Below are 12,541 nucleotides of genomic sequence, written 5' to 3'. Positions count from 1 at the left end.
TTTAGCAGTTTAGTTATTCTGAAAGCTAAATTTCTTTCCGTATTTCCTCTAGTTCTAGTTCTAATGCTAAACTTATTTTCCTTTTTACTTAGTTTAATGACATGTTTAATAAGTTACTGGGTAATGATGAGGAAACCTAGCCCTGCCTATTCATTTGGGTAAGTTCAAATTATTTTATTTTCTGCTAACTTATCGCTATTAAAGTAGTAGTTATACCAGGCAGTAAAGAGCTAGCTAGAGTACTTGTAGAAAATAAATGCTGCCTGTTTAGTGGAATAGTGATCAGATAGTGAAAGTAGATAAAAAAACATCTTCCAAGAGGATTCTAGATAAGGAACATGAATGTTTAAATTTAAATCATATTAAAGTAAAATGTTCACATTGGTTTTTTTCTATTTTATAAAACAAATCTTACATAAATTGTTCATTTTAAGTTCTTTAATATTTTGGTAATCTCTTATTCCAGTTAGAGAAAGTACAAAGGATTTTCATGTATGTATCTTCTAGATGTTAAAGTAAGTGGGGTATAGTTTAACATTAATGCAGCGGTAGAGATGTATTTTTATCTTAAGACTATTTGTGACAGCAATGAACTGACAAGGATTTTGAGATTTCTGTTTCTATAGTTTAGAAATTACTGAAAGTTAGAAAATAATCTTTTATATCAGAGGATTTTTTAAAATATGTTAGAAAAAATGAGTTCTTTTCAGATTCAAGGAAACAACTTGAAAGAAGAATTTAACTTTGGTGAAGAAACTCTTGGACAAAACTTACCTTTCTTCTCCACCATACCATTTATTGGGATTATATTCTTTTGAACAAAATCAGGTTTTACTTAAATAATGGGACAAAGTAAACATGAAATTTTAGTGCAAAATGAAGATATTTATAAGTGTCACTGAAATTTGATAGAGTTGGATTGATATGATAATCATTTGTAAAGGGTTTTGGTTGTAAGTGACAGAAATCCATCTCAAACTAGTTTGGGGGAAAAATGTTAATTTACATAACCAAAGTGTGGGAAGACTGAGGTAAACTGGTATAGGGACTAGAACACTCAGGACATTGTCTTTCTCTTACCTCAAAAGGCCTGCTTTTCTCTGCATGTCAGTTTCAGTTTCTCAGACCACTTTTCTCCACTATCCTGGAATGATAACTTGTAGCAAAACTTTGAACCTTCTCACCTTCATCCTTGAGACGAAAGGATTCCCCAGCTCTAGAAAATAGTGAGAAAGAACTATTGGTTGGTCCACCTTGGTATAGATGTTAGTCTTTAGATCAGCTCCTGTGGCCAGGAGACAAGGTCACATAAGGACAAGACAGCTCCCATTTTGGCCTAGTTGCTTAGAGTGAATAGGAAAAGAGGGAGCAATCAAATATAATTGCAGTCAGTCACATATCTTGAAGTATCATCTATATTTAATAATTCCAAAATTCAGTTCTCCAGCACTGAGATTTATCTCATGTCATGTTACCTTCGTGCCAGGTTCACATGGATGTCTAATTCATGTCTTAAATTCAAGCTAGGATTCTTGTTTTCTTCCCCCCAAATCTGTTCCTCTGCAGTTTTTCACATCTTAGCAAATACACCACCACTCAGTTGCTCAAGTAAAATCATTGATTATTCTCTCATCACCCACATTTATCCATGAGCAGGTTATGTCAAGATAACTTACAAACACATCCAGAATCTGTCCTTGCCCCCGTTTCTATCTCCACTACTACCATCCTAACCAAACTACCTTCATTTCTTGCCTTAACCAATGTCTTGCATCCTAACTGGTCCCCATGATTCTGCTTTTACCCCCCTTCAGTCCATTCTCCATATAGAAACCAGTGTTTTTTTGGGATTTTTCTTCAGTGTTTTTTTTCTTTTTAAGCCTAAATCATGCTATCATTCTACTTCTTAAAACCATCCAGTTGTTTCCTGTCATACTTAGAATAAAATCCTGACCCCTTTCCTCGTTTACAAAGACCTTATATGATTTAGATCCAGCCTACTTCTTTTCAAGTTACCACTCTCATGCCGTCTATACCACACTGTCTTTCTTTCCGTAGTTTGAACACATCTTATTCCTGCTTTAGGGTCTTTATACAAACTATTCTATCTCCTGGAAATGCTCTTCACTTGATTCTTACGAGATTAGCCCCGTTTTGTTATTCCAATCTTAATGTCACTAAATGCTAATGTCATTAAGTGACTGGGCCCAATCTAAAATGGATTCTAAAATAGATCACCTAGTTAGCTTCTTGTCACATCAGACTGCTATAATTCTCTGTATAGAACTTATAAATTAATTTTTCAAAATTTATTTATTTAATTTATTTTTGGCCGTGTTGGGTCTTCGTTGCTGTGCGCGGGTCTTCTTTAGTTGCGGTGAGTGGGAGCTACTCTTCGTTGCGGTGCGTTGGCTTCTCTTGTCGTGGAGCACGTGCTCTAGGCACACGGGCTTCAGTAGTTGTGGCCTTGCGGGCTCTAGAGCACAGGCTCAGTAGTTGTGGAGTACGGGCTTAGTTGCTCTGCAGCATGTGGGATCTTCCTGCACCAGGGCTCAAACCTGTGTCCCCTGCATTGGCAGGCGGATTCTTAACCACTGTGCCACCAGGGAAGCGCAATTAATTGTTTTGTTTTTTTTTGTCTTCCCCTTTAAAATATAAATTTCTTGGTAGCAGGGACTGTAGCTTGTTCTGTCTTATATCCTTGTGCAGTTTGATGAATTTTAACAAATAAATATACTTGTATAACTACTATCTAGATAATGATATAAAGCATTACAAGTTCTCCCAAAGCCTCCTTTAATGACTTAATGTTAAGTCAGAGTCAAACCCTGAGAAAAGTAACCAGTATTCTGATTGCTGTCATTGCAGATTCTTGTTGCCTGTTTTTGAAGTCATATAAATGGGATACAATATATATATCATCATATAGCAGTAGTTCATTCTTGTTCATTGCTCTAATATTCCATTATGTGAATATATCAAAATTTGTTTATATGTTCAGCTATTGAAAGGAATTTAGTTGTTTTTTTTTTTTAATTTTTTTTTTGCAGCACGCGGGCCTCTCACTGTTGTGGCCTCTCCCGTTGCGGAGCACAGGCTCCGGACGCTCAGGCCCAGCGGCCATGGCTCATGGGCCCAGCCGCTCCGCGGCATGTGGGATCTTCCCGGACCGGGGCACGAACCCGTGTCCCCTGCATCAGCAGGCGGACTCCCAACCACTGCGCCACCAGGGAAGCCCTAGTTAATTTTTAGCTTTTAGGTATTATAAATAAAACTACTTATGAACATTCTTGTACATTTCTTTTGGTATACATGTGTGCTCATTTACGTTGGGCATATGTCTTTGAAATTACTCAGTCATAGGATTTGCATATATTCATCATTAGAAGATAGGATAATACCAAACAGTTTTCCAGAGTGGTTTTACCAATTTAACATTTCCACTGACAGTATATGAGAGTTCTAGTTGCTTCATGTCCTTACCAACTGTTGGTATTGCCTTTTTTTTTTAAAGCCATTCTAGGTGTGCAGTGGCATCTCATTGAGGCTTAAGTTATTTTCCTGATGAGTATTTGAGCACTTTTTCTTATGTTTATTAACCATTCAGATTACCCTTTTGTGAAATGCTTGCTGAAGTGTTTTATCCATTTTTAGATTGGGTTGTCTGTTTTTTCTTATTGATCTATATAGGAGTTCTTTATACATAAATATATTCTCTCACTCCTATTTCTCTTTCATTCTCTTAAAGTTATCTTCTGATGAGTGAAAAGTTTTTAATTTCAATGATAAATTCAATTTATCAGTCTTTTCCTTTATGGTTAATACTTTGTGTACTTGTCAAGAACTCTTGGCCAGAATAAAGATATTCTACCCTGTTATTAGTTAGAAGTTTTACCATTTGACCTTTCACATTTAGGCTTACAATCAAACTAGAATTGATTTTGGGTTTTTTTTAGGACTTTTTTTTTTTTTTTTTTTTTGCGGTACGCGGGCCTCTCACTGTTGTGGCCTCTCCCATTGCGGAGCACAGGCTCTGGACTCGCAGGCTCAGCAGCCATGGCTCACGGGCCCAGCCGCTCTGCGGCACTTGGGATCTTCCCGGACCGGGACACGAACCTGTGTCCCCTGCATCAGCAGGTGGACTCTCAACCACTGCGCCACCAGGGAAGCCCTAGGATTTTTTTTTATTAATTCATTTTATTTATTTTTGGCTGTGTTGGGTCTTTGTCGCTGCGCACGGGCTTTCTCTAGTTGCAGCAAGCGGGGGCTACTCTTCGTTGCAGTGCACAGGCTTCTCATTGCGGTGGCTTCTCCTGTTGCGGGGCACAGGCTCCAGGCACGCAGGCTTCAGTAGTTGTGGTGAAAGGGCTCAGTAGTTGTGGCTCACGGGCTCTAGAGCGCAGGCTCAGTAGTTATGGTGTTCGGGCTTGGTTGTCCCGCGGTATGCGGGATCTTCCCGGACCAGGGCTCAAACCTGTGTCTCCTGCATTGGCAGGCAGATTCTTAACCACTGTGCCACCAGGGAAGACCTGGAATTGATTTTTGTGTATGGGTTGAGGTAAAGGTCAAGGCACATTTGCTTCTATATAGCCATTCAGTTTGATAAAACACTATTTATTGAAAAAAATTATTCTTTATTGCTTTTATGTGCTACTTTTTTATTAATCAAGTGACTGTGTATGTGTTTGTTTCTGGATTCTCTTTTCTATTTGGTATATTTGTCTATCCTTGAATTAGTTCCATAGTGTGTCAATTACTGTTGTTTTGAAATCTTGGTTATCTGGTAGTGTAAATCTTCCAGCTTTGTTCTTTTTCAGATTGTCTTTGCTTTCCTACACCATTTGCATTTCAATACACACTTTAGTATCAACTTATCAATTACCACAAATAATGTTGCTACATTTACATACCGTTTTTTTCATACTCTCCTATAACCCACTTTTTTTCATTTCCATCCTTCCAAGTCAGTAAATACATTTCTTTTATATTTGTAATAATGTGTAATGGTATGTTGTTGATTCCAACATTTTTCTATTATAAATAGCAATGTGATGAATGTCCTTTATTATTTTATTGTCTCCTGAATATTCTGAATTCTGTACCACCTAGAATTAAATCAACTCATTTGAGGGAAAAAACAACTAATGTGATGAACATCGTTAATTATTTTATTATCGTTTCTGAAGATAATTATTTCCTTGAGAAATTTTAAGCATATATACTTACAGGTGTTGAATGCCATTAAACTATGTGCAGTGGGAGAAACTAAGATAAATAAGACAACAGCCCTTGGCCTCCAGCTGATAGCTTAGGGATTATAAGACATATTCAGTTAACTGTAATTGTGTGTAGATAGGAGAGGCAGTGTAGTAGTGGTTAAAATCATGAACTCTAGAGCCAGAGTGTCTGAGTTTGAAAACCTGACTCCTTCACTTGCAAGCGGTATGACTCTAAACAGTTACTTTTCCTCTTTGGGGTTCAGGTTCCTTATCTCTTTTTTTAAAAAAAAAAGTGGATAAACTAACCCTCATAAGGATTTAGATGAGGTAATATGTTAAACACTTCGACCAGTGTCTGACACAAGATGGGTCAATTAAGTGCTGTTATTATAATAATGGTTATTTCTAGAAAATAAAAGCCCTAAGGAGTATATGTTGTACAAATAGGCACTCTTTTTAAAATCTGTGATGTTCATTGTTTATTGTCATTCTAGAAATTGTAGTCCTTTTTAACAGCGTTTGGATTATAGTAGGCACATGTATAGTGAGTGAATGAATGTGTTCTCGAGATACTAGTTTGTGAATTGAAAGAATTAGGCTGATTTGATTAATTTTCCAATTTCAGATTTGAAAGATTAGAAGTCCTGGCTGTATTTGCGTCCACAGTCTTGGCACAATTGGGAGCTCTCTTTATATTAAAAGAAAGGTACATTTGTATACAATGTTACTGTCACTGCAAATTCTACCTATGCCACCTTTGGGAATATGAAAGAATCCAGTGAGACACGTCGGGTTGGAAGGGTACAAATAAAATGAGCAGTGCTGAAGTTTTGATAGTACAATTTCTTCATGTTTCAGACTTTTCTCCCTTCCTTTCACCCTTCTTTTATTACCTTCTTTGATGCTACTAAATTTAGTCATAGGTGTGAATGAAAGGAAAGGATTCACACAGACATGTTTTAATGCTTAGTACAAACCCATTGAAACAGATTTGGTAGAGAAAGATTGAATTACACCTTGAGGATAATTTGTGGGTCTGCTTGTCTCATCACTACTAATAATCAACAGTTGGTTATCATATTTAAAAAGTTTTGTGAATTTATTAATTATATATTTAATAAAGTCTTATAATTTTATAATTTGTAGGACTTATTTAATACATTATTTCCTTCTTTTAGTGCAGAACGCTTTTTGGAGCAGCCTGAGATACACACGTGAGATTCTGCTTTTGACATAACATATAATTTACTATTGCGTTTGATTCCCAGTTATTAATTGATATGTTATTAAATAGTGGTTACTTTGGCCAATATCAGAGTTCAGAGTGTGGTAATATATATTTCATTGATATTTCACAAGCAAAATCCCCAAATCCCAAGACTCCCTCTTTTCACCCTTAACTGTTCCCAAGCCCTTAAATTTTTATACTGAACAGGAAGGCCTTTCTGCCCTGATTTTGGGTCCCTCGGTATTTCTAGGCCCAGGTCAATATCCTAAGCCAGCCCCATCTGGTCTTCTGTAATTTAAGATTGGATCCTCCAAGTCTTTTAGTAGCAGCTGTAGAAAAGATGGAATTGCTATTATTTACAACATAGTGGCCAACTATGTGGACTTTACCTATTCTGATCAGTTTAATTCAGGACAGTCTGACCCGGCCAGTGGACTGTAAACCAAATACCATTAGCATTTCTAAAAATTTATAACAGCAATTACCTGTAAGAAGATACTGTTAATGCTAAGAGTCTTTTTTTTTTTTTTTTTTTTTTTTCCTGTGTAAGGTGGAGCAACAGTAGACAGGACATTGGTCATGGGACTAGAACCAAGTTCAGATTCTGGCTCTGCAAATACTAAACCATTGAAGCAGACCAGTCTGCCTTCCCATCTCTTAGTCTCTCTACATGCTGAAATTACGTATTGACATTACCAAGAAAAAAATAATCATGAGTGTTGTTTTTTTCAGGGGAAGATTATTAGTTGGTACTTTTGTGGCTCTTTCTTTCAACCTGTTCACAATGCTTTCTATTCGGAATAAACCTTTTGCTTATGTCTCTGAAGGTATGTTTTTATTTACCATTAATAAAAAACCAATTAACCTCTCATAAAAACAGGTCTTTTGTTTGTTTCGTTAATTCATAGATCAATGAGAAAGTATATCCTGAAGAGAAGAGAGGACTACCCCAAAGGTTCTAAAGTCTTTCTCTGAGCAAAAAATTATGAAACGGAATCTAATTATTACAAGCTTTAAAATAACATATTACTTAAAAACAGGCAAAACTGACTTATGTATTAAATTACATGCAGTAAAAAATTACATTTACCAAATAACATGAATGAGATTTTACATGTATAACCTACCTAAGAAAAGTTTATTGCAAGCATTTTTTTTTTTTTATTGCAAGCATTTTAGAAGCATCAGTGTACATAGACTAGTTGCTATGCTCATTGCAAATAATTGTATTTTGTTAATTAGATAAGTTCCCAGGAACTTCTCTTGGGCAATGGTGGGTAGGCATATATTTGAAAGTAGCAAAACTTTATTCCTTTTGATATATTCTTTTATTTTCAAGTCTTTAAAAATTCAGATAGACTTTTCACTCCAGTGGTCTAAATTATTGGCATTTTTCAATAATTTCAGTGTTTTGGAATCCCACTAACCTACAAAGGGTTAACCACTGATGGATGGAGAAGTGAGGTAAAAACAAAAGTGGGCTGTGTACACAGACCCACACACCTGTACTTTGAAGCAAAAATAGGTGAGGGTCTTTTTAGATCTCACTGACTTGAATACCAAGATAACCAAGGGAAGAAAGCTTTCTGAAATACCCATTCAGGTTTAAACAACTTCCTGAGTGTTACAAAGTATGAGTTGTATTTGTATGAATTAGAGTTTAAGAATTACTGCATGAATAGAAAATTAAATAATGATATTTGTGATGACCAGAATTTTTTAGAAAAAACTTTATTAGAATAGTATAATGCTCATTCTAGAAATTCTAAGAAGGTACAGAGGTTTAGAAACTGTATCTCTCTGTGAAGATCAGAAAGATACAAGAAGGAAACAGTATTGATAATCTCATGACCCAGAGATAACATCTGTTAACATTTCTATTTTGTTCCTTTAATTTTTTTTTCTATGCACATGTATATATTTTTTTACATATTTAGAATTGTATCAATTAACAATTTTATGTTTAGCTTTTTTCAGTTAACATTATGTCTTGAGTATTGCCTGTCATTAAATACTCTTTGAAAAAATGATTTTTGAAGGCTTGCATAATATTTTGTCATGAATATTTTTAAACAGTCTATTGTTATATAGAATAATATATAAATAACCTTTTACAAATAATGCTGTAACCACCCTTTTTTGTTTGTTTGCGGTACGCGGGCCTCTCACTGTTGTGGCCTCTCCCGTTGCGGAGCACAGGCTCTGGACGCGCAGGCTCAGCAGCCATGGCTCACGAGCCTAGCCGCTCCGCGGCATGTGGGATCTTCCCGGACCGGGGCACGAACCCGTGTCCCCTGCATCGGCAGGCGGACTCTCAACCACTGTGCCACCAGGGCAGCGCCACCAGGGCAGCCCCACCCTTTTTTGTACCAAATTTCTTGTATGCATTTCCACTTCTTCTTCCCAAAGAAGAAATTATAAATGGGTTAAAAACACACTATTTTGGGCTTCCCTGGTGGCGCAGTGGTTGAGAGTCCGCCTGCCGATGCAGGGGACACGGGTTCGTGCCCTGGTCCGGCAAGATCCCACTATGCCGCGGAGCGGCTAGGCCCGTGAGCCATGGCCGCTGAGCCTGCGCGTCCAGAGCCTGTGCTCTGCAACGGGAGAGGCCACAACAGTGAGAGGCCCGCGTACAGAAAAAAAAAAAAAAAAAACTATTTTTTTCTTTGATGTATATTGCCAAATTTATTTCTAGAAAGATCATCTAGTTTGTATTTTTATTAGCTGGAAATGAAAGTTCACAGAAGCATCAAAATTTATTATACAACATTAGTTGAAATTTAAGTGGAAAATAATATTGAGCACTTTCTATCTGCCAGGCACTGTGATAAACGCTTTACATAGAACCCGTTTAATTCTTCCTATAACGATAGGTAAATCATTTTATTGATATTATCCCCATTTTACACTGAGGCCCTGAGAGATTGTCACTTGTCTCAGGCTACACATCTAGTTAAGGGCAGAGCTAGGGTTGAAGCCAGGTATTCTGGCATCAGAGTCTGCTCTTAAACTGCTGTACCAGGCTACTTTTTGTATGGCTTGCCGATCTTTTTTACATCATGGTACACATTAAAAAATGAGAATTTCTGTAGCACCATGGGATAAATGTAAGAGGATGCTTGAGCCTGAAGGCTACTTGTCCAGGGACAGTAACTGACAGGCGTCTGCATGTAGCCAGATTCCCACCTGGCCTTTCTGAGAGCTGAGCGAGTTAGTAATCCGTGTACTTGCAACCCATTCTCAGCACACTGGTTAGGAAGCTTCGCTTTACACTATAATAAGCCTTTAAAACGTCAAATTAATAGTAGCAATGAAATACGTTAAGTTCACTTATTCCTTCAGGTCCGCTGTATATTGCAGTTGAAACTGCTTTTCATTTAGTATCCTAAAGGCATAAAAGAGAAAAAAGTTCTAGATTTGAGGAATAACGTGATCTTTTGTAATGTTATACAGTCACGACCGAACTTATTTTTTAAATTTAAGAATCAAGTATTTCTGGTAATGGTTTATTCTATACACATAATTTAAATATTTTCTTTTTAAAGCTGCTAGTACGAGTTGGCTTCAAGAGCATGTTGCAGATCTTAGTCGAAGGTAAGATGTTATGGGATTTCATGATATACATAACGTTAAAGGAATGCCCAAGAAATGCATCTGTCTCAGCATTATTATTGCTGAGGTTACTACGTGAATCTCACAGATCAGATTCTTATTCTCCCTTTACTTTTTCTTACTTTTTAATTGGTGATAGATAAGAGACCTTTACGAGTGAGAGTTTTGTTCCCAAATTCTCTTTGCTTTCTTTAAAAGATATACTAAACTACAAGTCATCTTTTATATGACTTTCATCAGTATTACGTAAGTTCTACTAATGAATACTCCTTTTATTTGTTTTTTCATAGCTTGTGTGGAATTATTCCAGGACTTAGCAGTATCTTCCTTCCCCGAATGAATCCATTTGTTTTGATTGATCTTGCTGGAGCATTTGCTCTTTGTATTACTTATATGCTAATTGAAATTAAGTAAGTATTTTTTATTGCTATCAAGTGTGTTTCGATTCCTGGGGCATCAGTAGGATGGCTAGGGATTAAGCTTATAGCATGTTTGCTTGTGACCTGTGCAACTTTGGTCAAGTCTTGTCCTCAAGTGTCTTCATCTGAAAAATTATGGGGGTTGGATTCAATAAGAAATTTTCACCACAGTCTATAATGCAGGCTGGAAAACTGTTTAAATTCCTTACTGCTGACCTGATGAGTGAGACTGAGAAGCGGGTAAAAGAGAGATGAATCACAGCGACTGTTGCTGAGTGAGGGAAGACAGGAAGTAGATGTGAATCAACTTTAAAAAAAGCAAGTCTATTAGGAAAGAGACTTTAGCAGCCTTAAGCTTAATTTTATGACGTGATTCGGTGACTCCCTGCCGTTTTGCATACTCTCCTAGCATATCACATACAATTATGTTTTTATTTACTACCTCTACGTGATTCCTACATTTTTATTTCTAGCCCAGATCTCTACTGAATTCCGAAAAGCATATCTTCTGTTCATGTCCACCTCAACTGAACCTATTTCCCCCCATCCCCAAAACTGCTTTTTCTTGTACTTTGTGTCTCAGTGAATGCTACTACAGTCTATTCCTTTGCATTCTGCTTTTAAATTGTGTTAAAACATACATAAAATAAAATTTACCATTTTAACCATTTCCAAGCATACAGTTCAGTACTTGCACAGGCATTTAGTGCATTCACTTTGTTGTGCAATCATCATCACGATCCACCTCCAGAACTTTTTCATCTTCCCTAACTGAAACTGTACCCATTAAATAATTACTACCCATTCTACCTCCCCCCAGCCCCTGGCAACCACTATCCTACTTTCTGTCTCTGTGAATCTGACTACTCTAAGTACTTCATATGAATGAAATTATACATATTTGTCCTTTTATTTCACTTAGCATAATGCCCTCAAGGTCCATCCATGTCACAAATGGCAGGATTTCCTTCTTATGGCTGACTAATATTCATTGTGTATATATTTATGTATGTATATGCCACATTTTCTTTATCCATTTATCTGTCAACAGAAACATAAGTTGTTTCCATGTCTTGGCTGTTGTAAACAATAGTCTTGTCACCTACTCTTGTTTAATCTTTCTTTTTAATATTATCTTACCCTTCTTCCCATTCTTTTTCCTAAATTGAGGCCTTTGTGATCATTTCCTTGGCCTAATTAGAATAGTCTTCTGATCTTATAATTTTTATTCTCACACATCTTTAGTTATCTGCTATTTTGCTACTGATGTGATCATTAAAAGTTGCAAATCAGAACATAATATTTTCCTGTTTCAAAATTCTCTTTTGGGTACTTAAAATAATTAAAAGTTGTTAACACAGTAAAGCTTCTACCAACCTTACTAGCCATCCGTCTGTCTATATATACTTAACTGTTGATAGTTTCATTGCTGCATCAGGGTTTTCATGCCCTTGCACATGCTGCTTTCACTGTCTACAGTATCTTGCTCACATCATCTTGCTCATCTTGAAGGCTCAGCTCAAATGTCACCTCTTTTTTTTTTTCTTTTTTTTTGCTGCTGGAACGTCCCCGACCAGGGATCGATCCTGCGTGCCCCTCAGTGGAAGTGCGGAGTCTTAACCACTGGACCACCAGGGAAACCCCTGTCACCTCTTTTTATATTTAGCGTTTCTGCATTATCCCTACCCCAGTAGGCTTGCCATTCACTCCTTTGTGCATCCATGATACCCTGTAGGACTTCTCCTTTGTACCCAAAGTCCTTTATTATATTTTTCACATGTATGTTTCCTGCCATTTCAAAGGCAGGATCTATGTCTTTACTCATGTTTCTATTCCCAGCATATGGGAAAAAGTGAAAAAGAGTACATGATCAGCTTTGTAACCATTGGCATTTTGGTCTGTCTTGTTAATAGAACAGTGAACTACTGATGAGATGTTGCACTTCAGTCACAATATTGCTATAACAAATTCCTGGAGAATCTCACCTTGTGAAATTCCTGGGGAATTTGAAAAATTTTAGTAGTAATTATTGGAGTTATTGTTTACAGCAAAATTGATAGAAT

General features: G+C 36.8%; 1 protein-coding gene across 7 annotated transcripts in view; it reads left to right on the top strand.

Moving 5' to 3' along the window:
• SLC30A6 (solute carrier family 30 member 6) overlaps positions 1 to 12,541 on the top strand; it is a 47,477-nt gene that overhangs the window by 12,642 nt on the left and 22,294 nt on the right. For 5 of the 7 annotated variants that reach the window (XR_012325756.1, XR_012325755.1, XM_004327172.3 and 2 more), the window contains exons 5-10: positions 93 to 158; positions 5,845 to 5,925; positions 6,398 to 6,433; positions 7,180 to 7,274; positions 9,993 to 10,041; positions 10,350 to 10,469. Coding sequence is in view for 5 of the 7 variants with exons in the window: in XM_004327172.3 (XP_004327220.1) it covers positions 93 to 158; positions 5,845 to 5,925; positions 6,398 to 6,433; positions 7,180 to 7,274; positions 9,993 to 10,041; positions 10,350 to 10,469 (447 nt within the window). In the remaining 2 variants the exon portion in view is untranslated. Of the gene's footprint in view, positions 1 to 92; positions 159 to 5,844; positions 5,926 to 6,397; positions 6,434 to 7,179; positions 7,275 to 7,306; positions 7,973 to 9,992; positions 10,042 to 10,349; positions 10,470 to 12,541 lie in introns of those variants that run through there. The other 2 variants (XM_019942975.3, XM_019942976.3) reach the window with 2 other exon arrangements.

The sequence above is a fragment of the Tursiops truncatus genome, chromosome 14 (assembly GCF_011762595.2).
Source record: "Tursiops truncatus isolate mTurTru1 chromosome 14, mTurTru1.mat.Y, whole genome shotgun sequence".
NCBI lineage: Eukaryota > Metazoa > Chordata > Mammalia > Artiodactyla > Delphinidae > Tursiops > Tursiops truncatus.
This window is presented reverse-complemented; position numbering and strand designations above follow the sequence as displayed.